Source organism: Vidua chalybeata, chromosome 15 (assembly GCF_026979565.1).
Source record: "Vidua chalybeata isolate OUT-0048 chromosome 15, bVidCha1 merged haplotype, whole genome shotgun sequence".
Classification (NCBI taxonomy): Eukaryota; Metazoa; Chordata; class Aves; order Passeriformes; family Viduidae; genus Vidua; species Vidua chalybeata.
The window spans coordinates 7795088-7821675 of NC_071544.1; the positions used below are offsets into that span (position 1 = coordinate 7795088).

Genomic DNA, 26588 nt, shown 5'->3' on the forward strand with positions numbered 1-26588 from the left:
AGGGTGGGGGCACAGCTGCGGCCGGAGCCCGCGCTGAGGCGAGCGGAGCAGAGCTGAGGGCACAGCTACGGCCGGAGCCCGCGCTGAGGCGAGCGGGGCTGGGCTGAGGGCACAGCTACGGCCGGAGCCGCGCTCCGGCGGCAGCAGCCCGCAGCACGCTGTGCCCGCTGCCGCAGCCCCCGGGACTCGCGGCGGTCCCGCTGCCGGGAGCCGTGAGCGCTGCCCGGCGCCGCGCTCCCAGCGCGCTGCAGGCGGCTCAGCCCTGGCGCGCCGCGGTTGAATTCCCGGCCGGAGCCTCGCTCCGCTGCTGGGGTCGGCGGTGCCCGCGGGCCGGGCTCTGGGGGACCGCGTTTGGCACGGGGGGAGGTGGTATCGCAGAACATCACGCGTCTTTGTAAGCGTGATAGAGGTGTCGTCGCAAAAACAGTGGAAGGGCTTGTTGGCGTTCTCCGCGCTGTTTGGGTTTGGTAGGACTGGCGTTCCCGGTTAAATGACTGCCAGCTGACTTTGCCAGCTGCCTTAACTGGCTGTGCATGTTCCCTGCCTGCCATAGGCTCAGCACGGAGCAAGCGATGGCTTAAGCTTCGTAGAGGTGTTCAAATCCCACTTGTTCTGCTCACGTCTCGTTTTATTTTACTCTGAGCTTTGTTTTCCAAAAAAAAAAAAAAGCCAGTCCCTGCACAGTTGTGCAGCTGAGCTGGGGACAGGCCAGGAGAGCACAGGCAGCTGTGTGTGACCTGTGCGATGCAGCGACCGAAGCCTCGGTGGCAAAGGCAGGGGAGAGCAGCTGGTGAAAACTGAAAGCACTACCTAATGTTAACACAGCTCAGCTGGGGCACAGCAGCTTGGCAGGTCATAGGATGCCAAAACATGCCTTTGACTAGACAGGAGTAATTTTATTTCAGGAAGCAAAGAATGTCCTTGTAACCTGGAAGCAAGGAGGAGAGAGGATATGTAAATAAAGGCTATTTTTAGGACTGTATGTCTTTGTGATGTTTGGTGTTTCCAGCCAATAATCATCCCTCTTCCTCAGTATTAGTGTTCCCCAGAAGACATTTCTGTAACAAAACCTCTTGCTCTTTAATTTTGTAGGTGCTCTGTGAGGGTGGTTTGGAGCTGAAAGGCTGCTGTGACGGTCTTTACCAGGCTAATACTTCATCTTTCTGGCATTAAGGACTTGGAAATAATCCCACAGGTATTTTGTGACTATATATAGCAATCAGTAACTGCCATTCACATTTCATAAGCAGAACATTACACTGCATTGGTAAATTGGCCCTGCTGTGACACTAACAGACAACGTGGCTTCTTGCTAATACCATAATTTCTTGGGATTCAATTTTTTAATGTGACTAATCATACTTTGGGAAGCAGTGGAGGAATTACATACTTCAAAGAGAGTAACAGCAGAGGGAGCAGGGTTTACCAGTTAGCATAAGAAATTTTTCACTGGAGGTTTAAGTCAGGAATCCAATCTGTTTATAATTTCCATGCTGTGTGCATTGGCAAACTTCCAAAGAAGCAAGCTGTAAACATAGATATTTTTCCTATGACTAGTTCTGATTTTTGTGCATAGTTTTCTATACGTCAGAGATATGAGAACCTGGAGTGTGGAAGGGGGCATGTTCTAGGGTGATGTTAGGATAGAATCAACCCCTGAGATAATAACCTCTGATTTTAATTAAATTGAACTGAAAGAAACAGTTCAATGACAGTAGACCTTTTAATATGGAAAGAACCCCTCTTATTTCTGAACAGGAAGATGCTTTTAATGCTTTATATGAGCAAATGATAAGTTATTTCAAGTTATGTTAAGTATGGTGATATACTAAAGTTATGGCCTTTGCACAGTAAAATGCAGTCTAGATATTAATGCTAAAAAGTAACCTGTAGTGGAAAAAGCCCAGAGTCTTTTTGTCTTTACCAACACTGTGGGATTTAACTCCAGGCTGCTTTATAAAGGCAGAGGTTATAGAGTAAGATTCAGGTGGATTTGCTGTGCCTTAGACTTGAATCAGTTTTGTTCTTTACAGGAGTGTTGAAGAAACATTCTTTGTTATGGCTTAAAAAATTACTGGGGGCTAATCAAGATTATTATGGCTTCTAAGGTGGTTATAATTAATTGTATGTTAAAGGAAATGCCAGCAGTTTTGCATGATTGTGCTGTGTCCTTGTTAATGCTTGCAAATAAACAGCTTTTCCTCATTTACTTTTGGCTTGCCTTGAGAAACACAAGGCAATCATATTGGTGTTTTTACTAGGTAATTATAATTTGTTTTAGATTCATGTTAAAATGCTTTGTAAAGAAAGGCGGTGATGTTGGCATAAGCTGCTTCGAGCAGTAAAACCAGTGTGCTCTGGAGGAAGAGGCTCTGGTGAGCACTGGTGCATCTGAGTTCATGTGGATAATTTCAGCTCTGAATTACTTGTTTCAAAGTCTTCAGCCAATGGTGTAGGTTTTCTTTCTTAGAATTTAGTAATGAAGAAGTTTTATAGCTGCTATCGTTCTAGCTGAATCTGCAAGACTTGAAATACTGCTACAAGTGGATGGTTTTATGGCTGCCTTTCTTGGCTGGTATTGAAAGTGGCTGCTCGGCATCATCTTGAAAATCTGTTTAATTAACCCTATCTTTTGGCTCTTAGTAAGTAAGCAGCCTTGCAGGTTTTTGGTTTATACCATTATCCACTTAGATATCATTAACCTTATTTATAGCCATCAGTACTGATAGCAGCTTAATGCCTACTTTTCAAGCTCCATTGTTTGTGGAGGGGAAAAGGATGAAGCCATCTGCAGCACCAGTTCAGTACTCAAATTGCTGTTTGAGGATGGACCAAACTTGAGAGCCTCAACTTTGTGTGCACCAAGAGCTCATCAGTGGCCTGAGGTGATCTTGAATTAGTGATTTGCTTGTTGGATTTCACCATGATATTTAAATGTAGATACATATGGAAGCAGGTGCTTTCAGAGTGATTTCCCAGGTGTCTTTAACTGCACAGACTAGCTCTGAAGAGGAGACAGGCTGTAACCCTTACTTGTGTCATCAGCTTGTATGTTGTAGTCCAGTAGCTCAGAAAAATGGTCTCTTAATCAGGTGTTGACAGTATCTGGTTATGATACTTTGTCTCACAAGCTTTATTCCTCAGCAGCAAATTTTGAGTCTTTAAGCATGGAACCAAACCAGAGAGCAGTACTCTGCCTTAATGACTTAGAAGAAACCATTGCTGTGTGCTCTGAAAACATTTTCCCTCATCTAGTCCTTGGAAAAAGAGGTGACTTTGCTTGTAGCAGTTTGGAGCAGTTAGATTGCACCCCAGTTCCCCACCTCCCTAAAGAAGCCCCATAGCAGAGGGAGTGCTGTCACCTTTAATTGAGGAGTGGAAGGACACCGGTGGTTTTTTTTTTTTTTCTGGAGTTCATGTGATCAAAAAGTGTTCATGTATGAGTACAAGTAACACCCTGGTCTAATTTGCCACAATAATGGGTATGACTTGTATTCTTTGTTGTACAGACTGATCTTATGTTGGTTCCACTTAATTTTCCTGCATGAGAAGTCTGTGCAAATTTGGAGCTGGATGAAGGACTTGCTTTGTCTCTGTTTTTAGTTAGGCTGTCACGCAAGTGGAGTTTCTCTTGTACTGTGGTGAATAAAGGGGGCTGTAGTATATCAGTTTGATCAGAAGTTGAGTCCTAAAGACACTGGATGTAATAGGTATTTGTTTCCTCTTCTGACCTGAAAAAAAAGTCCTCCCTTTTGGCTAGGAGCTGGCCTATGTTCCCTCTGACTGGATATGCAATTCAGAGTGAATGAGAAACTTGGAACCGTGGTAGATGTGCAAGCAACTTCCCTTTAATAGGTCAGGTCTCTGGTTTTAGATCTTGTTGATTATGAGGTTTTCAGAAAGCTTATTAAATAAAGAATTCAGTCTAACCTGTGGAGAAAAATTCCATCCTTGTGTATTTTGTCTAGAACTCTTTTCCTTCTGCCAGTGTTCTGAGCCTGACAGCGCTCTTTCCATAGGAGTAATGATTCACTGAGGTCTTGTACTGTAAAAAAAGTAAAAAAAAACCCCAAAACCCACAGAAGAAAAGCCAGAAATATAGGCAGTATTTGTTCTACAAATGCTTGTTGTTTGGCATTTCTTTTTGAATAAAACACTGCCTTTACAAACAGTTGTCTCCATTATTGAGGCATGAGCTGCTCATGCCCCTTCTGCCCCTCTTGCCCTCCTTTGAACTGGAGTGGGATGGACACATGTACGTGTTGCTGTGCACACACGCTCCTACCAGCCAAGACTGTGGTTATTCAGCCTCCTGTAATTCATTATTTGTGCTGGTTTTCCCAGTAACAACTGTGAAAAGAATGTACAAACAATCTGCCAACCCTGTAACCAGGTGTCCTACTTGTTTGAGCAAGAGCTGCTTTCTCTTTTTACTGAGGTCTCTGTTTATTGACTCAAGTAAAACTGAGTAGGATGGTAAAGCTGTTGCAGATCTGCTATAAAGACAAGCTGGTAGCAGTAGTACTTCTTGGCAGATTTCCTCAGCCATGAGAGAACATGGTGAGGAGGTGCAGGAGAGTGTAGAGTTGTGTTGTTTTAACTGGAATATTCACTTGTAATTGTTCTCCCAGGCTTTATGTTGTGCATCCAAAAAACCACTCCATTAAATGATGGCAGACTATTCAGATGGACAGCTGAGGCTTAATATATTTAAATTAATGTACTTCCCAAGTGCACTTGACTTGCTGGGCTTTCTGCTACATCACTTACTGTGGCTTGTAATATTGGCAGACCTCTGCATGGCACTATTTGCTCAGCTTTATTCATTTCTCAGATTACCCATGTACTAGTTCTTAACTAACTTAAACAAGCAGTTTGGGAATATGTGGTTTGCAGGAGGGTGAGAAACAGAAGAGGGAAAGGAGAAGACTTTATATGATACTGTGAGACATTTTCATGCTTACTTATGCTTGCAAACTGTTGTGATAAATTATTCTGATTCCTTGTGTAGTCTTGTAGAGCAATCAAAAGAATAATTTAAAAATAATCATCTTGCCATGTGATACACATCAGAGGACAGAGCTATTACGAATATTTTTAGTGGTGGTTGTGTCACTGAGGATGTATTTGGCCTTTGTTTCTCTGGGCACTGGTGAGTCCAGCTGAGGGTGAGAGTTTCAGTTGTGCTGTGGGCTTGAAAGAAATAAATATCCATTTTTCATCTTTTGCCTTGTGGATATTTCATTGTGTGGAGCCCAAGGCAACAAGTTAGACTTACTGAACAGTTATCTTGATTCCTTCCTATTTGCTTGAAATTTCAGGACACTGTGTATTTTTCTTTTTTTCCCCTTCCATTCCCCTTTCTCAGGTTGATTGCATTTTGCTCCCAATAGATGCATTTTTACTGTATTTGGATTTACTGGGTCACACGTGGTAATTTTGAGACACCAGTTTTCCCAGTTGAATTGAGTAGGAAGAAGTAATAACTGCTTTCTGAGCTGAGGTGAAGAGTTGTCATCTCCCTTTTGGCACTGTGCAAGGCTGTGCCAAGAGCTCCATGTTTGGGCAGCAGTGCTCCTACATGAGGCTGGCACTGGTGGCTGTTTCTGCTTGCTGGACAGGCAGCTCTGGAGTGTGCTGTGGACTGATCCCAGTACAGTGCTCCTCACTAATCCCCTGGAGAAGGTGTTCTCCAGGTCTCCCAGGAGGCTCTTCTGTATGCCCCTTGCATCCCTTGCTTTACTTGGCCCCATCTGCTCAGACTGGCTTTCCTCCCATACCCCTCAGGCTGTGCTTTTGGAAGTGAAACAATCTGCTTTCAACATCCATCTCTGGGGCTGGGTTTCTAAACTGGCACAGCCTTTGAAATACAGAAGTTATAAGAGCTGTGCCCGGAGGCCAATATGCTGAGATAATGCATCTTGAATAAGCAGAGCTGGAAATTTCACTTCTAACTTTTCCAACCGTTGCTGCCACTTCTACACTACAAAGTGTTCTATTTCTCTATTTGGCTTTCTCACTATTTGTGTTTCTAGACAGTTTTTAAATAACTGAGTTTTATAGAATGCTATAAACCCATTTATTTTAGACTTTTATTATTATTATTGGAATATAATTTGTGTGTCTCATATTTTCTAGCTCTAGTTATGTCTGACATGGAAGGTGCTGAACTGCTCTTGCAAGAGAATTTGTTTTCACTGTTTCAGTGGACAGTATATATATATTGTTTCCCTTACTTTTCTCATGTGGGCTTTCCAGTGTCTTCCATGTAAATCCCAAAGAGTATGCAAGATAGCATTTGATACTGGTAAATAACAGCTCTTACGGTTAAAGGAGAGTTTTTTCAAGCTTTACTATTTAAAATTCAGAGAGTCTAAATAATTTTCATGAGGTTAAAATGACTGAAGATAAAGATTAATGCTTTGGCTTGTTTCTCACAAAAAGTTAATTATTTTTATTCCTCCTTTTAATTTTTTGCAGGTATCTGGAAGATGAAACCCTGGCTGCAGTTGATGTTCTTCCCTTGTGTTTTCCTGATCTGGCATACAGAGGCAGAGTTCTTTACCTCCATAGGTGTGGAAAGAACCAGTGCATGATGTTGTGATGTGGTTATGATGAAGTGTTAGTTATCATCTGAAGCATATGGTTTCTTCATGTGGCCAGCACTGTCTCTATTAGGAAAAGCTGCTCTTCTGCAGCAGCAGTGCAATTTATTTGCAGTTGGTTGACTTAGAACACTGACCAACGTGATTCAAGTTTCTCTGGGGCCTGTGTCAGTAAAATAAGATGGGGTCTGTGTTCTGTTAGGATTTGTGCATCTGTTGTCATCTTGAACAGAGCATACCACCTTATGCTAGAAAGCTTAGTCCTGAATTTGAGTTATGAAAATAATTTAAGTGGTAAATATGTGAAGTTTTTTTTCCCCCACAGCACCTGAAATCTCCTGTCTTCTCAAAAAGTTGAAGTTAGATGTCAGAAGGAAAAATCAGTAACTCCCTTACATTGTGTGTTTTGCTAGGCCTGAGTAAATCCTAAAGAATTTGCATTGTAATAAATCTGTAAAATAATTTGATTTTTATGACAATTTAGTTCCTGTGTTCTAATAGGATACAACCATGTATGATTGTGGTGGAGCTTCAAATAAGCACAAACTGAATTTTCTGCTGTTAATTGGTCTAACATTTTCCTGTCGAGCGGTTTGGGGACTTCCCCTCCATAAGGGCATTAGAGACTGATTAACTGCCACTGGCTGTTCTCCAGAATGTCCTTTGAGCCAGGGGAGCTGTTTGTGAATGGCAAAGCTCAGAGCTCCTGGTGGGTTGTTCTGCACCACTGTTGGAACTGCTCAGGCAGAGTTCTGCTGCCAAGCACCTCACGTGCCCTGTGGCTGGCTGAACAATATTTAACTATATGTCTATTACTTGCTTCTGATTTTTCTAAGTAAAGTAGCATTTTATACAAAGCTTCCACGAAGGATCACCTTCTCTTTACACGTACCTATTTCTGAACCTTTGCTACTCTGAAAATAGCATATCCTGCTGCTTTCTATCTGCTTAATCATGACTCATTCATAATTACTTTGGAATGCTGGAGCTGTGGTTGCATTTATGAATCTAATAATGTTCTTTCAGTTTGGGCTTTGAAAAGCCAAGTTTGTCATAGCAATTAAGACTGATATGTTAGCAATTTCCACTAATGCTAATCTGGAGAGTGTGTGTTTGCGTCTATGAACATTGGTCTGAAATTCCTCTCTGTGTAATGTTAGGCTGTTTCCATGGTTACCCATATTGTAAAGCTGTAACTTTAAATGATGCTAGTGATTACACTAGTAATTTGTTAGTGTGACCTGATCTGTGTCAATATGTAGAGCAGATGCTTTGGCAACCTTTTGGATCTTTTGTTGCTTTGTTTCTATAGCTGTATGAGTGTCAAACCTTTCTTTTAATTGTCTTGCTTGCACTTGTAATACTAAAAGTAATTCAGAGGCAGAGGAAGGGTCAGAGCAAAAGCTACATGAACTGTTGAAGCTGGGACTTCAAAAGCCCCTTGAATCATTTGAATGCCAGACCTATGTGTCTAATAGCTTTTGTGGTTTACAGACATTGAAATGCACAGCCTTAATTTGTCTGTTGTTTGTGATGGTTTTAATAGCCCTAGAGCATTTAAGGTTTGTCTTCTGTGCACTTGGGAATTGTTACTTTTTTAGGTCTGATGAATATTTGCTCCTACTCTTTTTAGGTCAAATGACAGACCTGATTTATGCAGAGAAGGACTTGGTACAGTCTTTACAGGAATATATCCGAGCAGAAGAGAAAAAGCTCTCTCAGATTAAAAGGTAGGGGAGATTTGTGTAATGAAGGGTGACAAAATGGCTCATATGAGTTCAATCACACCCCACCTTTGTCAGCACTCTCTGATGCTAAATCTTGTTGGTATTTGCTTAGTAGATAATCACAGGGAGAGAATAGGTACTAACTTGGTTTAATTTATTCCCATTAACCTACAAGGGTCCCTGCTTCAGATATCACTTAGAATTTGCTTCTTTAGAGATGGTGCTCTGGTGGGATCTCCCCACTTTGCCCTGTCCTTGTACCATCACAGGACTCCTGTAAGGAGGATACATCAGAGTCATATCAGGAGTCTTGTCATGAGAGCTGAATGCCTCTGTGTGCCAGTGCTCTGTGCTGCCTGTTGTTTCGTGCCATCAGCCCTGCTTACAAGAGCCCAGTGTGCCAGTGGCATTTACCAAATCTCTGGGTTCCTTCCTGTGTTGGCTTTGCCCTCAGGGACAGTTCTCCTGCCTTGTTCTCTTCAGGTGCCAGTGTGGCTGCAGTACATCTGTTATCCTGATTGCTTGGATCACTTGAAAGGCTCTTGCTGACAGACCCTTTGTGTCACTTAGGAAGACTAATTCTCCTCTAGCAAAAGCAATATATCCTAGGGTGTGACAGGAGGATAGGCTACATGAGGTCCAGGTTTGGAAGAGCCAAGTGCCTCTAGAAGGAGTTGTGCTTTCCAAAAAACTTCTGAGCTCGCGGTTGTATGTGTCAATCTGACCTTCCTTTGAGAGTGTAGGATGAGAACAGAGCTATGGAATAGTGGAGTGGTAGGAATTCTGGTCACATATGCACAAAATGTTCTTTTCTTGAAAAGCTGCCCTTTGGCGGCGAAGCAATATCCTCTTCAAGTATTGGTTAAGAGAATATCTGTTCAATCTATGAATAAGCTGGTATTTTTAAGGCTCATTACAACTGAGATGCATGCCTACTGAAGTTAGGCTTAAAATACTAAGCAGGGAAATAATTTCCCTTTGAAAGAGATTATTGTAATTAAAAAAACCTCCACTTTATCCTTATGAACTTGAAAGATTTAAAGTTAGATTTGACAGTAAAAGCAGCAATAATTTGATCTAGATGTATAATTTGAATGATTTAAGAAGGAAGATGTGCATTCATAAATGCCTAAGAACAACTTAAGAATGCACATCTTCCTTCTTAAATCATGTGCACACTTCTCATTCCAGCTGGGCTGAAAAAATGGATATACTGACCAGCAAATCAGCCTCTGATCCAGAAGGGTATCTGGCACACCCTGTAAATGCATACAAGCTTGTGAAGCGTTTGAATACTGACTGGCTGGAATTGGAAAACCTGGTTCTTCAGGATACCACAAATGGTAAGGAGTTCCAGGGGACTGCTGTCAGGAGGCAGCCTTGTGTTCTGGAAAACCACAAGCTTGGCTGTGGTTTAAATATTATTGCCAAGTTTGTTTAAAAAGCAGCTAAGGACTTGCCTTGTGTGTACTGATTACCCAAGTGAGTGAAACTTGCAACTGAAACACATCTTGGTGAAGAATCAAACTGCTTTATTTGGGGAAGAAGGGAGAATGGGATATTCTTAAAGCTGTGCTGGTAGAAGTTGAGTGTTGTGTTCCATTGTATATGAACTGCTTCATTTGCTTTCCCAGTCTGTTGCTTCTCTTGATGATCACTGTTTTTTGACCACGTTGATCAGAGAATAAGATTAAGAATCAAAATGAGTGCTGTATCGAAATGATGGGGGTAGTCGTATCAGCCCCAGCATTAGAGTTGACAGATGCTGTAGTCTGTCAAAACCAGGATAAAATGATTGCTATCTCTAAACCTATCCTTCTAAATCAAATGCTTCCAGTACTAATCCTTAGGTTTGCATCATTTTGTCAAGTGTCTGCCTGAATTTGCTTGGATACCTTTTTTAAGTGGAGGTTTATTTTTACTAGACTCTTGGAAAGTGAGGAAGAGGTAGTTATGTTTTTCAGGCAGAACACCACATGCATATGCTAAAGTTTAGGTACTTGAGAGTTTTTTCCAGACAAGGCTTTTATTTCCTTTTGGAATAGTTATCCTAAATGGAAATAAAATACTCAAGTCTATTGAATACGTCTGTCGCTAATTCTTTTTCTAAAGGCTTCTTTTTCCAGTTTGGCTTGCTGTATTATTGGAATGGTTGGGCTGTTTTCCTTCAGTTGATGGCTTCCTCTTCTGCCCAACCAACCTGCTGTGTAACCCTGATGTATTTACCTAGTGCATTTAATTTTATTTCTGAGTATCACCTGGTTTACTTGTCAGGTTCAATTCTCTCACTGAGTTCACCTGTGCTAGTGAGGTGATCCTGGATCAGGGTCTCTGTCTCTGGAACTCGGACTTGAAAAGCTCTTGTGGCTTTAGAGGTTGGAATACTGAGTTGGAGATCATTGACCAGTACTACAACCTGAAATCAGCTGTCTCTATAGGTATTGCAGGAGATTTGATGAAAGTATTAAGTTTTCATGTCAGAAAGAGACATTACAGGACAATGAAGATCATTAGATTCACATTGTACATCAGTAATTTTGTGGCACAAGAAATCTGAATTTAGCTATTTATTCTTTATTTTTTACTCATGAGCCATACTTGTTGAAAAGGGACAGAAAACAATGTGTTTACAACTTTTGAGCCTTAATAAGAGACTTTAAATCTGGGTTATTTGAAACTCAGTTCTCAAGCCAGAGCAGATGTTTCCTCTTCTGTGTCAATCTGTACTGATACTTATTCAAGCTGGGGAGTAACATCTTTCCCTTTTACTGCAAAGGCTTTATTGCAAACCTTACAATCCAGCGTCAGTTTTTTCCAACTGAAGAAGATGAGACTGGAGCGGCGAAGGCTCTCATGCGCCTGCAGGACACCTATAAACTGGATCCTGAAACCCTCTCTCGAGGGAACTTGCCAGGTAAGTGCACCAAGGTCTCGTTGGTTTTAACAGGAAGGAGGTGGTAACATCCTCAAACTCTCTCCAAAAGTCCTTTATAAAAAGAGGACTACCTGGTTTTGGCACAGATGTTTCAGAAAATTTTGGATGTTTGATTATTAGCTGAGTCCTGATGAATGTTTGCTGCTGCTGCTTATGAGGCACCTACTGAAACAGGTTGTGGTGGATACTAACATGGTGTTTACAAACTGAATAGGCTTAATTGGGGTGAGGGTAGATGAGTTGACACAATGTTTTTATTTGTTGTAAGTATTACTAGCCATTAATAATTAAGTAAATTTTAAGTCTTACATATGCATCTTTTTAGCTGGAGCAACTGGAAATCAGTGCAGTCACACTCAGCTGGACACCCAGTTTGTTTAAATCAACATCCAGCTTGCTTATGCACAAATACAGATTTATAGTAAAGAGAAACAAGCTGCTGTGCATGCAATTAGCATGTAGTGAGGCTTCTGTGATCATCTAACAGTGTTACCTGTAGGTTAGGTGAAATCTGTTAACAATGTTAGTCTGCTCTTCCTTTGTCTACAACAGAAAACACTATAGCTTACCACTGTAACGTCTGTTAACTTCTCTTTTTTTCCAAAGGAATGAATTAGAATAAAGTTAAGGTAGTTTACTCTTTAATTCTGATGGTGATCACTTTAGTACTGAACTTAAAATATTGTCAAAGCATAGTTTCTTAGAAACATTTTTGGATGATAAAAGTGTGTATTTATAGATACTTCTCAATGTGTCCCATGTATTTAAGGCAAAGGTGCTTGTGTGGATTGCTGAAAGCTATCTTTTTATTTTCAGGAACAAAATATAGATCCTTCCTGACAGTTGGTGACTGCTTTGGCATGGGGAAGACAGCCTACAACGATGGGGACTATTATCACACTGTGCTCTGGATGGAGCAGGCCTTAAAACAGCATGATGAGGGGGAGGATACAGCAGTCAGCAAAGTAGAGATCCTAGATTATCTCAGCTATGCTGTTTTCCAGTTTGGGGATTTGCACAGAGCCATGGAGCTCACCAGGCGGCTGATATCCCTCGGTAAGAACAAAGACAATGTTACTTTAGCTGGGAAGTGCTCCCAGCAGCAGAGCTGAGAGCAGTTGTGGCCCATCTGCGTTGGTGAGCTGATTGGAAAGGATATCCTGACAGATCACTTATAATGTGGGTCCTGGAAAAAAGTCTGTTTAGACATGAAGTATCTTTAACAAGCTGTCTTATGGTCCATGCTGTTGTTACCCAAGGCCCCAGTGTGTCTGACTGCACTCACTGCCTCTGTGCTTTACTGGAGTGTACTGAGATGCTGTGTTTGGCAGTGGCTAAAGCCTCGCTTGTTTCATGTGGAGATCAAGGCTGCCACAGACTAGGCAGTGCTGCACTTTCTGTAAAGTCTTACTGACTTTACATATACCTCTTTATTCCTCAGTGCATGTGCACATGGATGCTGGAATACTTTGGCTGAGATCCTACAGTATTTATTTCTGAATATTCAGAACAAACTGAGTTTCTTAAAACCTCCTTTTATTTCTGAACTGTTTTTAGTTTTCCCTTGAGTAAGCAAATAAGCTTCCTATCCAGCTTTGCCTACTTCCTGCAGTGGAAAGGCCTGTTCTCTTCATTTAGAAGTTAACATTACCAGTGTTAGGTATTTGATGGGTTTTTTAATGAGCTGTGATTGTTAGTTTAGATATTAGCAGCATCCTGAGAGTGGGTGAAACCTTCCTATTGAAAAATACTTATTAGTCTAATTTCTGTACAACTAGAGTTCTTAAATTAAAATTTACAATATGAATATGCATTGAATCTAGCTCTAGGGGTTTAGCACTGATAGCAGAATGCAAATCCTTATCAGCAGCAAACAGTGGAACACGGTTGGCAGTCCCTTCTGAAAGCAGCAGCTTCCTCTGCTCTGGGCTCAACTTCCCTATCTGGCCACTATTACCCTGTGCTCTGAGTGGTGACTGGAGTGAGCTTTTGGGTTGGTTCCATGAGATAAACACGGTAAAGTTGGGAAGGCCAGAAGGGAAAGAATCTGTTGTAGATAGTAGCATCCAGAAACGCAGATGAACAAGGAATTGTTCCTTCTTAGTTATCTGGGGTAAAGGTCCCTTGATGATGATTGTTGATTCTTACCAATGTCATTAATAAATCAGTAGTATGTCCAAAGATGCTAGTGATCCAGGCTCCCTCCCATGTAACCCTCTTAGAGCTACAGATGGATGCTGTAGGTGGGCTCAGAGCTTCCCAACCTGAGAGAAGTCTTTGGGACTGAAGGCTGTGGCTGGACTCCACCACAGTACTTGGTTAAAGTGTGCTTGTGCAGTGTGGGTGAGGAGCATGGTGGAAAGGAGGGGTACAGCAAGTAGGCTACCTTGGTCTCTCCTCATGAGCTCTGGTGATCCGCTCATCTTGGGTAGAACTGGTCAGCAAAGTTGAGAGAAAAGGAGGAATATGACAAACAAAAACTTGTATTCTTTTTCTTGGAAATACAAGTTTTATGATGGGTTCTTTCAGACAGGATTCTTTTGTATCCTGAGTGCAGCTCTCCTTTGCAGAGACAGAAGCTTCCCAGTGTGGATTTTCAGTGCAGACTGAAGCCAATGCCTTTGTTTGCCTGGTAATGCTTTAGGAAGGGAAGAATTGTTGCTGTCTTGATACAGGGACTTGTTTTGCTAACAGTTCCTGAGTTTGCAAAAATCTGTTCTTCTCCCAATGAAGATAGCACTCATGAGAGAGCAGGCAGTAATCTGCGGTACTTCGAGAAGCTGCTGGAGAAGGAAAGAGAGGAGAAGGAGAAAGAAAATTCAATAAACAAGACTGTGACAACCACAGAAGCTGTGGTGCAAAGTGGAGCCTATGAGAGGCCTCTTGACTACTTGCCAGAGCGTGATATCTATGAGGCCCTTTGCCGAGGTGAAGGGGTGAAAATGGTAAGAGACAAGAATTTCCTGACTGTGCTGCCTTTGCATAAGGGTGGTCAAGCTTGGTGGGGCATGTTATGATTTTACTTCTGTGAAGCTCTCTTTTTAAGATAAAATTAAGTTTGGTTTTATCCAGGCTGAGATTTGTACCTTATATCTTGGCTTCTCAATCTTTAGCTGTTACACACAAACAACTCTTAGCTGTACCTCTTAAGGGTTGTTGAAAATTGATTCTCCTCAGTCTGTCTACTCATCTTTTTCAAAATGAGTTGTACAGATACAAAAGGAGGCTTTTTCCCCCGAGAGCTGATTATGCTTTACCACACTCAGGAAATCACATTATTCCTTCCCTTTTGCATCTTAGACATGTTGTTCCGGAGTGATGATTTTGACCAAGTGATTTCCAGTACCTCTCAAACATGGCTTTTACAATTCTTAGTCCAGGGAAAAGAACCAATTTATTTCATCTTTATAGTCTTAATTATAAGAACCAGGCTTTCTTGTACAGCTCACTGCTTGTTGTAGTTCTTAATCAGTAACCTATTGTGATTTAATTCCCCTCAAGTTAGTGTGTCAGATACTGCTCAGTGGTACTTGGAACAGGATATCTTGTTTTTAGTTGCAGTAAATTGCAGAATCGCTCTTGTTTACCTCTTGTATCTTCTGGTCACCTGATGGCTTTTACAATGTATGTGGAATGAAGCTCATCTTCCTGTCTTGCCTGTTTGACGTTCAAGAAAAGTGTTTGAGCAAACAATGCTTTGTTTGGCATTTTGTTTCAGACACCTCGAAGACAGAAAAGGCTGTTTTGTAGGTACCATGATGGAAACAGAAACCCTCACCTGCTCATAGCTCCCTTTAAAGAGGAAGATGAATGGGACAGTCCTCATATTGTGCGATACTATGATGTCATGTCTGATGAAGAAATTGAGAAAATTAAACAACTAGCTAAGCCAAGGGTAAGTTTCCTTTTTCCCATCTCACTAATGACTGCTAATTCCATGCTTCAGTCTCTATTAACAAGGACTAAGCAAAGGATTTGAAAGATCTGGTTTCATACTACAGATGATACACTGCAGCTGTGAGCCTAAAGGGAAGGATTTTGAAACTGCCTGGTGATGTAGGACCATAAAGCCCAGGTTCCCAAAGGTATTTATGCATTGTTGCACTTAATTATGCAAAGTTCTCAGTAAATGGCTTAGAAAGCTTTAAGAAATTAGAAACTAGACTTCAAAAGATAAATAGCTGACTTAAAATTACAGGAGTAGGTGTGCAATATGTCTTGAATATGCCTTTTGAACTGGAGCCAAACTTAAATGAAATTTAAAAAGCCCAAATCTCAAGAGAAGTGGAAAGAAAAAAAAGTAAGTTGTGCTAGAATAATACCTAGAGGTTTGGTGGTTTTTTTGTTTGTTTGTGTTTTTTTTTTTTTGTTTTTTTTTTTTTTTTTTTTTTTTTTTTTTTTTTTTTTGTTTTTGTTTGTTTTATCTTGGAATCCACTGCTTCTGTTCTAAACCATAGGTGTTTCTTGTTACTCATGGTATGAATTCTGGTGACTCTGCACACAATAAAAAAAGCAGCTACCTCATGCAAAGCTAGTAATTATCTGTTTTTTCTGGAGGTGGAATTTCCTGCCTAACTATCACCTTTCTGGCAAAAAGTAGTATGGCAGTGTGACAGTAGTAGACGCCCCCTTAGTTTTTCTGTCATGTCTGAGCAGAACGTAAAACTGAACAAATCTTTGCTTATAGAGGAATGGTTCATTTTAGCACTCTTCAGGCTACCACTATGAAATATGGTACTAAAATTCCAGTGAAGACTTACTGTTCTGTAAGTATTTCTAGATGTAATTATAAATAGTTAGAAACAGATGCTTCCCAAGATCATTAAGAATTTGGGATGTTTATGAAGCTGGTCTTCTATGACTACCAGCCAGCTAGGGAAGTGTTGGCTGAACACTCCTGTCTCAGTGAGGAATCTCACCTCCTTAAATGGAGAATTTTTCCTATTACATCACAGTAGAAAACTTCAAGAGCTTCAGATAAAATGGAAGTATTCACATAGAGCATATCACTTCATCTGTTTTATCAAATAAAGTACTATCTAAAGACAGCTATTTTTTGGTTCTTCCTTTTTATTCAAAGTTTTATGGAAAGTCTTAATGCTTGGTCTCTGAATTTTGCATATATTACTAATGTTAGAGGAATTTTTCATGTTATCTATGTAGTGTAGAAGTGCAGTCAGTTCCTAGAAGAGTAGGTAAATACAGCCTTAAGATTCAGATGAAAATTGTCAATTTTAAAAAAGCAACCATTTTCTTATGAGTTGTTTTTTCTGAACCTATGTATAGCTCAGCTGCAGGAATAACTTTAAATTCTGCAGTACTACTGAAAGAATGGAAAATGCAAGTCCTGTGGTGAGATGGTCCTTAATAAATACAGCTTAATTTTAGCCTGGAAATTTTAGTTAGGAATCATGGAAGCTTTCAGACAGAACTGTGAAGTGTTATTTTACTTTAGGCTCAGAAAGGTGACCACTTTGTTTATTCTAAAATGCATTTGCAAGAAATTTTTACTTTTGAGTCCAAGCACTTCAGCATTATCTGCAGTTTACACTTGCCAATACTTTTTGTAGAGAAAGAACATCTGTATGTGATTGGGAGTAGCTGCAGTTGAGTTGCTTTTTATGCTTGTTTTGCAAAATGCAATCACTGTTACTCCACTTCCAAAAAGTAGATCCAGCTTTTCAGGCAATCCATCAGAACTGGCTGGGGAGGATCAAAAAAATTCTTAGTTCTGTTGTTGTGGATAGCATTGAGAGAGGTCCTTTATCATAGTATGAGAACCATTCTTAAAATTACCTGCAAGCGAGGAATGTCTGGGCAGGCAAGAATATGGCATGAAGTGGGAAGGCATGAATATATGAGCTCATGCAGCAGGGTTTCAGCAGTGCAGAATTCCAGGAGGAAATAACAATGGAGAGCTTGCTAAACTAAACAGACTCTGAAACAGTCAGTGAAGCTTCTGACCAATGAAGGGTGTTAAGATTTTTGAAAGCAAATGCCTCTTACAAGGCTGATTTTTCCACCCTGAGAGAGGAAGCTTCACATTTATCAGTTGCTTAGACCAACTGAGGTGTAGATTGTGTATCTTAAATGAAGAAACCTGCCTGTCAGAGCAGATAGGAAATAATATCAAAGCAGTCAGGCTTATTTGAGTTCTGATTTATTTAGATCATATGCTAGGTGCAGAAATCAAGCAAGCATATACAAGCTTGAAAATGGCAGCAGGAGGAAAAGTCTGGGAAGCAAAATATATATCCCCAAAGCTATGCTTCACTGTACCAGTGAAGAACAGCATTCAGTCAGCCTGGCTCTTCTGTTGTAATTTATACAGGCGAAATCTGGAACAAAATAACAGTGAGTCAGAATTACAGCAACAGCTGTGCCAAGAACTCTTGTGTAGGGACAAGACAGCTGACATGGAGTGTAAAGCTGGCTGGAGACTTATTTGAGGAAAAATGAAGGAAATAATGACTGCATTCTCTGAAGAAGATGCAAATAAAAAGGCCTTCTATGACCTATAATTAAGTGGAAGAAAAGAGGTATGATTTGGAGTGTGTGTGCTTGGCAGGAGTTAAATTTAAATGTGGTCTGAGTTTACAGTCAAAGAAAAGCGTGTCCTAGTTCTTGTTCTCAGCTGCAAGAATGAAACCAAAGTGAGCTGGTGTATTGTTAGCAGTCATCTGTCACTCTGAGACCACAGCAAACTTTATCACTTTTGCCAAGTTCCATTTTTGTTTTTCCTACAGATCTGGTCAAATGGCCTAAATGTGATGATACTTACTGTTTAAATGTGTAGGTGTGCTGTGCTTCTGCAGAGTTACCTTCATCATGTAATAATGTCTCAGAACTAGATGTTCCAGGCATCTTTCAGCTGGAAAACTTGAACATGGAAATGTTGAGAGTTGTCTTTGGGGAGTTTTCTACTGCTGGGGATTTGCTTGTCCCATAATTTGTAACTCATTCTGTAAAAGCTTGCATTTGTTATTTTACATCTGAGAATGAGGTTGGGTTTTTAGTCCACATGAGGAGCAGGCTGATTAAATTCCTGGGCTATCCAATTCTCTTTGCCAGGAACTTGGACCTCATATGTTGTTAGATTTTGTTGTTGTTCCCTCTTGCTAATATTGACTCCAGCTGTTTAAAAAAAAGTGCCTTCAAAACCTGTTCACCAAGCAACTCATGGATTTAATCAATATCATGGCTTGTGCAGTCCATCAGACTCTTTTTCCAGGACCAAATGCAGGGGATGGATTGTAGTTGTGTTTCTGCATGTGTTGTTCTAGCATGAAATCAGATCATACTCTAGGTTGAAGAATATGGTTCTAGGCTCATCCAGTGAGCTACTGAAGTTGGACAAATCAGGTGTTGCTTTTGGTAAGATGTGAGAAATTTTCTATCCTGTAGCTGATATGTTTCTTCCCCCTTGGGATTTTTTTTGGCACAGCTGGCACGAGCCACAGTACGTGATCCCAAAACCGGTGTCCTTACAGTGGCTAGCTACAGGGTATCCAAGAGGTAAGCAGAGAGAAAGGCTGAGCTTTAAGGGTTCTGTGCTTAACAGCTGTTGTTTGCTACCTACTTTGTCTGAAAACTTGAACTGCTTTGCACGTAACCAAAGCTTCCCCAACAAATGCATGGAAAATGGCTCCTTTAGCCATCTGACAAAGGGCAGAAGAATCCTTCTGCCTTGGAAAACGTGATGTGGTGATTGGTATTGTAAAATAATGTGTTGCTATCCTTCCCTTAGCTCATGGTTGGAGGAAGATGATGATCCTGTTGTGGCCAAGGTGAATCAGCGAATGCAGCAGATCACAGGGTTAACAGTGAAAACAGCTGAGCTCTTGCAGGTTGGTGCACTGGCTTCATCCTGGTGGAATTAGCTGCTGGTTAGGGTGGTCTGGTGCAGGCAGGTGTTCTCCCTGTGTGTGCCAGGCAGAAAGGGGTGGAGATACCAAAGCAGTGTGAGAACTTCTTGCAGGAGTCTGAGATTTAGCTGTTTGTTCTGAGGGAAATGCCTGCTACTTTTGTTTCAAGTCTGCAAAAGCTTATTCTCTGTCCTAGTTCAATGTTTCTAAGACCCAAGTATTTTTTGCTGTAGTCTCATATGAATTCTGATCTTTGGATGGCTGTTGGGAAAAAAGAGTGCCAGAATAGCTGTATGTTAGTCCATTCACTGTTTTTCCTCCCTGCTCCTTGAATTCCTGTTTCAGAGCTTGATTGAAATACTCTTGATTATAGGCTATCCATAGAAACCAGGTAATTGTGTAGTGATCTGGGAGACACATTAAGTACAGCCTCAGAGTAACTAAAGCATGTTATGTGATTATAAAGTAAGTGAAGAGGTGCTTTTAAGTTAATTTTCTGTGAAACTGGAGAGGCATTTGTATGTAACAGATCATGCATGAGTGGCACAGAGTCCAGTTCTGTCCCCTAGGCTGAACTCACAGGGAGTTGCATGATTTCATCTGCCTTTCCTTCAGAGGAAGGAGACAAGAATGTGGTGAAACTATTGCTGCTGAATGTTAAACAGGCTGTTGTAGTGATAAGTACAAACCCTCAAACTACAAAAGGGAAAAAGCACTCAAGTTGTTTCTCATCTGTGTACCACAGTCCTGGCAATCTAAAAATAAGCGTACTATAGATAATCATCTTGCCACAAAGTGCTGTTTCTCGGAGCATGCTTTGGATTTCTGAGAGCAAGTGCTATTCTGCAGCAGTCACTTGCAGTTCAATACATATTTACGTGCTTCCTTCTTCCATGCTGCAGGTTGCCAACTATGGAATGGGAGGGCAGTATGAGCCACACTTTGATTTTTCTAGGGTAAGATCACACTTGCAATTATTTCTCAGTGGGGTGGGGAGGAGGGAACAGTTTGGTCTGAGAGAACTTTTGAAGGTGTTTTCTGGTAGAGCATTTAGTATGTAGCCCTGTTGCATGGATGGGTTATGAATTCTGAAAAGTCATTGCACTGCCTTCTCTGATGCTGAAAGTTCAAGAGAGTAGTGAACAAATCTCCCTGCTTTCTTTGGGACCTTGATTCCTTACACAGTAGAGACACACTAAAAGAGTCATGCAGCACTTGAATGTGCTCTTTGCATTGTTTTATTTGTAAACTGAGGTCTGCAAGCCCTGGGTTATGAGTCTGCCTTGTTCCATTAGGCTTGTGAGTTCAGTGATGTTGTCCAAACCTTCTTTGCTGGGTGCCTTAAAGCATTTTACAGGAGCTGACTGAGGAGGAGATATCCTTCCACCTTCCTCCCACATTCCTCCCAAAAAGTAAACATTATGGAAATCCTCGTGGGTTGTACAGCCCTTCTGGCAGACCCCTGAGAGTGGCTGCAGCACTGGGGTCTGAAAAGAGTTCCCTGGGTTGGTTGTGAGGGCAGTGCTCCAGCACAGGTTGGATGTAAGGTGGTAGTGCTGGGTCTTCATGAGGCACTAGAGGGCTCTGCCTGGCAAGGAACAGCTCTGGTTTGCTGTGGGAGAAAAGAAAAGCAGATTCTTAATAATGACCCTTAACAAGTTCATGGACATGCTAAGCATACTGAAGAGCTGTGGTGACTGGTAACTTCAAATGTAAAATCCATGTGATACCTTGATTTCTGTGGTATTTCAGTGGGATCTGGCATTATTCAGATTGTCCCAATGGTTTTACCTGGTAGGAGGGATTACTGCAGCCAGAGTATACAACCCAATAATTGAGTGCAGAATTTAAGCCTCCCAGCTTAGCACTGTTTAAAAAATAAAATAAAAAAATCTGAGTTTTAACACTATGGAAGCTTGTATTCATTAGTTTTGGCCCATTCTGAGAATTTTCCTCTTCAAGTCTGCTTAGTTTCCTGAGATGAGTAAATGTTCTTAAATTCTCTTCAAGCCTTTGAACTTAAGGACCTCAGGCATCAATTTGGCCACTGTGGACTTTACTTTTGGATTAGGAGCTGGAGCAAAGCTCCACTTGGAACATAACCCTGGCTGCATTTGTCAGCTGAGGCAAGGCAGTTGGAGAGGTTGCCACAGTTCTGGTCTGGTCCTGCAGGCTCTCTGTGGATCACAGACTTTGTGTTGAAATACAGGTGCTGCTGTGTCTCCCCAGCTTCTGATCAGCCTTGAAGCTTTTTATTTCCTTGCACTTCTCAAATAGAGGCACTTCAGTAGCTGCCTATTACAACTTGGAGGTTTTATTTTGGTTGTTAAAGTTAGATTTTTGCTGTTGAAGTTCAGAAATTCATAGTTGGACCTGGGTTTCACAGCAGTGGCAGTAACCAGGGAATTCTCTGTATCTCAGTGTTCTTATGTTGGCTTTTTGGATTGGATTTGCATATGCAAGTGTTGGGGTTTATATGAACACATTTCAGGAAAGACCACTTGTTTATTGAAACATGCTTCAAGCAGATTGAACTACAACATCTTAGACATGGTTACTGTGGCTTTCCAGGCTGTTTGTCTTTTTCAATCCTGATTTATTGTTTTCTTTAAATGTTGAACATTACTGCTTTTGTGTGTAAAAATGCAGCTTGATGTCCCCTGACTGGAATGACTTCCTGACTATTAGCAATGTAAATAAATTTCTAATTTCATTTTTTTTTTTTTAAGGAAAGACAATGGTATTCTAGATGTTATTTCTACTTCTACACTGGCACCAGTGTGATCTCAACTTCAACAAATGAAACTCAGTGTTTTTTATAGACTAAAGACAATTTGATCTTTTTGATGTGGTCTTTAGTCCTAGTCAGGCAACCACCTGAAACTACTCTATAGTTTTGTCTGCTGTCAAAACATGCATTTGCTCTTCTCATGGCAGTATTTCTTTGAGTTGCTACATTTACAAGAATCTGTTATCTAAAGCCCACTGAAGATTAATTTTTTGTATTCATATCAGTTGTTGACTTTGGATCAGTGCCCAGAACAATAATGGCCTGTTGTTGACCTTACTTGGATAACATCTGTGCCACAGGCCCTGAAAGCATCACTTCTCTTCTCCGGTCAGAATTGTTCAGTGCAACTCCTCCTCGTTGCATCCAAGTGCTCTGTGCATGCAGCTGTGCACCCTGGCTGCAACTTGTGATGGCTTTAATGTTGCCCTGTATCACTTGTCCCCTTTCTATTCCAATTCTTTAAGTTGGGCTTGAGGATCTCTGCAGAGCTGCAGGTACGTAGCTCTGGTGAGAGCCTGTTTGGAACCCGGGTTAAAGTTGTTGTCTGTTGCAGCGACCCTTTGACAGCTCACTCAAATCGGAAGGAAATAGGCTAGCGACGTTTCTTAACTATGTAAGTACCTCTGTCTGTCTGCTGTCTGGGAGCTCAAAATTTGCAGTTATTCTCATTTAATTTTATAGAAAGATGAGCCAGATGCTTTCAAGCGGTTAGGGACTGGAAATCGTGTGGCCACTTTTTTAAACTATGTAAGTATGATCTTTAAGCATTGAGTGTAACTTTAGCAGCATCTTTTTACAGCTTGTGCAGTTGGTTATTTGTAGAGATTTCCTGGCATCTGGCAGTAGGGATTTCATTATTCCTGCAAGCATCAGGTGCTGTCCCATCTGAATTGATAGAATTTTGGTGGTATTTAATGTCAGAGCAGAAAATTTGAATATAGGATCCATCTCCTTTTGGTCACTCTCTGGAATCTTTTACTTAATTAGATTCCATGGAGGAAAGGAGACTTTGGCTTATTTCTCAGAGGGAAATACGTGGGGCACGCATGTGGTTTGGAGAACTTGACTATCAACCACTTAATGTGAGACAGACATATTTTTCCACCACTGTTTGACAGCACGTGATGTTGTGGTCTGTGATCCTCTTCCTCAGCTGTGTGGCAAAGCCAGAGTTGCTCAGTTGCTCAGCACAGCTGCTGCTTCAACAAATGAAGGCAGGCAGAGCTGATAAACTTGGTGCAACTAGGTTACAAGTGCAGATTTGAAAGATTCATTAGTTGCATGCATTATACGGCCCACAGACCATGTACACTGGAATCCTAAACACAGCTGCCACTGGGAATAATGGCCTTGTTTTCACAGTAGTCTTCTGACACTATTTTATCTATCAACCTGTACCCACTAGATCTGTAAAATCACCTCATCTTCTGTGTTAAAGGTTATAGTGATATAGCTTAAAATATTTTATCACAGAATTTTAAATTTGTTGGCTGACATCATATTTTGAGAATGAAATGCATCTCAAAACAGAACCAGAAGCACTTTCAACTTGATATGGTGGAGAGGGATATAATCTTCAAAAAAAGAATTAGAGTAAGATGGGTAGCTGTGAAATATTCTGCTGCAAAGAGATTTTAATTTTAAATTTAATCAATTTTTACTTTTGCTTCTCAGAATTTTGGATGAGCTTTGATTTACAAGGAACAATATGCATCTTCTCTGCCAGTTGTACATGGTCAAAGGCACTTTGCCCTTGTTTGTCTGATAGAGAACACATAACACACCATATGTGTACCACCAGCCTTACTAAAAAGAGTAGTTGTGTGGCTAAGATGTGTATTAACTTGCAAGGCTGCATGCACACACTTTCTAGTTGGAAGGGGCAAAAACCTGTGCACCTGTGGCATCTGATGCCCTTTTATTGTACCAAGCAGGAGGACACCAGAGTGGTAATAACATCTGCTTTAAACCGAAATCCAAGTTACAATAGGGATTGTGGGCACCTGGGGAGTGTATTAATAGGTTTTAAATTTGGTGGGAGTTGGATCTGACTAATCTGTTTCTTTTAATTAGAATCTGACCCAAAGCTTACTGAATTCAGTGGCAAGATGTTCTATTTTTAATGGGAGTTTTTCTAGAAACGTTGGGGTTTGAATCAAGTCTAGAATTTACAATAAATCCATTGTTACTGATGAATACAATAGGGTTAAATTCATTCCAGTGTAGTAGGGCAAAGCATAAAGATACATGGTTTTGTTTAGAGTCATGTAGCTGTAGCTGTTGAAGCTTGAGCTGCCTAAAGCACTTGAAATTGCATAAGAATGTTGGTGAACAGCACAGAAACAGTGCAGAAAGAGAGGCTTTCTAATAGTTTGTGTAGTTTTTGAAGTGGTTGACCAAGATGCATAAACTAAATTATGAAAATGAGTTCCAAAGGCATGGTTTCAATTTACGAGGAAATATGTGGTTTAACAGACACTTGTTTTCCTAATTGGATCATAAAGTGGAATGAAATTCTTGAAACCAGCTTACTCTGAAATCCTCTCTCTTGTTCTAGAGCATTAGCTTATTAACATTGCAGGTACACAACTTCTAGTGACTGTTTGAAGTAGAGGATACATAATCTAGGAAATACATATCTAGATATACATAATCTGGATAAAAGCCTTCAGCAGAAATAAAATGCTTCAACAGGTACTACTGCTCCTTCTACAGTTTGTGCTGGTTGAAGTGCACCCTCCTCATCAGTGCTGCCTGTAGAGGTGCAAGTGGAAATATCAGGCCTTGGGACACTTATAGCTTGTGGGATTGTCTAAAAAGCCTTGTGAATGTACAGTTTGTGGACTTTGTTTTCTCAGATGAGTGATGTAGAAGCTGGAGGAGCTACAGTTTTCCCAGATTTTGGGGCAGCAATATGGCCCAAGAAGGTAAAGTCTGTTTGTGTTTGGGTTTATTCCTTCTCTCTCCTCTTACTGTTTCTCCCTCAGCACAGTCCCTGTAAAAGTCAGCTGGTGTGACAAGTGCAGTTCATTGCAGCTGTAGTGATCTTGCAGAATAAAGGGCATCTCCCTTTGTTGGTAATGTGTGATGTGAACAGTTTCTCTGTACAGCTATTTTTAACAAAGTAAACTTGTGTTCAGTAGAATTCCTCTGTGCTCTGAACACAGCTGTGCTAGAACAGGACTAAGAGTTTTTCATGTGCTGTTGATGGTGATCTGTTAAAGTGCTTCCATCTGCCTACAGCTGAATCCATAGGCATCCCCCTCCCCTTACTTTAACCTGGTTATATTGACTAGGATGTGACTAATCGAGATCTGATCTCACTTTTCAGGGAACAGCAGTGTTTTGGTACAATCTCTTCAGAAGTGGTGAAGGGGATTATAGAACAAGGCATGCAGCTTGTCCAGTACTAGTAGGGTGTAAATGGGGTAAGCAATACTACTTTGGAAACAAATCCTGAAGGGAGGCTCACGTATCTAAAGCTGGGGATATACTGAGCTCTTATGAAAGCATTTAATAACCTGGTTGTCTCTTCAACTACTGGAGTCATTTGGTCATAATGAAATTTCCTGCCATTGATCTCATGAAATATTAAAGAGCTGCACAGCTGTAGCTTTTCTAGTGAGTTTCTGTGTCAATGGCGGCATGAAGTGTAAGACTGTTACGGGGTTTGTGTAATGTATCAGCATCAGAATGACTTGAATTATCACTTGGCTAGAATCAGGTCCATTCCTATAGAGATCTGCCCATAGTTTGAGCTGCAAAAGGATGAGAGCTCCTTATAAGGTGGTAAATGGGAGTGTCTGGACATTAGGAATCTCTGCTTCCTGCTGAAAGCTTATCAAGCTTCGTATCATCTATTCCCATACCTATATCCCCTAGCCTCCAAGGTATGCCCCTGGAGTGCCAGAGCATGCTGCCTGTCAGTGATACAAGCCCCAGAATACACTGCTCTGTTAGTGTTGGCTCCAGAATTGTGCATTGAGGAATATCCTTTCTTCCCCAGCCTTTTGCATCTTTCTATGTGTTTTCCCTTAGGTGAGTGGAGAAGTATAAGCATGGATCCCCAGATAGAGATTTTACCTAAAGTATCCATCTAGGTTGTGATGATACCCACACTGGGTACATGGTGATAACTAATTCTGGTTCCCTGTTTCCACAGTTTCAAACAAATGGTTTCATGAAAGAGGAAATGAATTCTTAAGACCTTGTGGGAGAACAGAGGTTGACTGAATTCCACCGTTCTGCAGACCTTTGTTTCTGTCTCCTTTTCTACTGTTGTTTGTTTCAGTTCATTTCTAAGAAATGATGAATCTTTTTCTCCAAGAGTCCTGGCACTTTACTACAAAAGAACAATAAAATATGTAACACCTGTGAAAGAAAGTAAATGGTGTTGTACACATTCATGTGTTTTGGTTGCAGTTATTTCCACATTTTCCCTGCCTCTTCCCTACAGTCTCCCTCTCTAGTAGTGGTGCAAACAGTGCTGTGACTAATTCTGTTTGGGTGCTTGGTCTTGTGCCTTTTGTACCTCAGATTTAGATGTTAAATATTTCTTTGAACCAAAGTTTTTTTTAAAAGAAGTTTTGTGTACATGTTGATTTTATTGTATTTCTATGGATCACAAGTTCTAAAGCAAAAATAAATGTTCTTTCCATAAAGTGA

General features: G+C 40.9%; 1 protein-coding gene across 3 annotated transcripts; it reads left to right on the forward strand.

The window, feature by feature from the left end:
- The first annotated feature begins 782 nt into the window (after positions 1-782).
- P4HA2 (prolyl 4-hydroxylase subunit alpha 2) lies at positions 783-26588 on the forward strand. Of its 3 annotated transcripts, XM_053956699.1 has the most exons (16): positions 783-1195; positions 6481-6573; positions 8239-8335; positions 9524-9675; positions 11109-11246; positions 12084-12323; positions 14001-14212; positions 14986-15162; positions 18712-18782; positions 19015-19114; positions 20035-20088; positions 22477-22536; positions 22605-22670; positions 24782-24850; positions 25255-25351; positions 26086-26588. In XM_053956699.1, the coding sequence occupies exons 2-16, from the start codon at positions 6492-6494 to the stop codon at positions 26154-26156; spliced, it is 1686 nt and encodes a 561-aa protein (XP_053812674.1). In that variant the 5' UTR covers positions 783-1195; positions 6481-6491; the 3' UTR covers positions 26157-26588. The 3 variants fall into 3 exon arrangements, with proteins under 3 accessions (XP_053812674.1, XP_053812673.1, XP_053812672.1); XM_053956698.1 differs by lacking the exon at positions 22605-22670 and having other exon boundaries at positions 784-1195; XM_053956697.1 differs by lacking the exon at positions 22477-22536 and having other exon boundaries at positions 785-1195.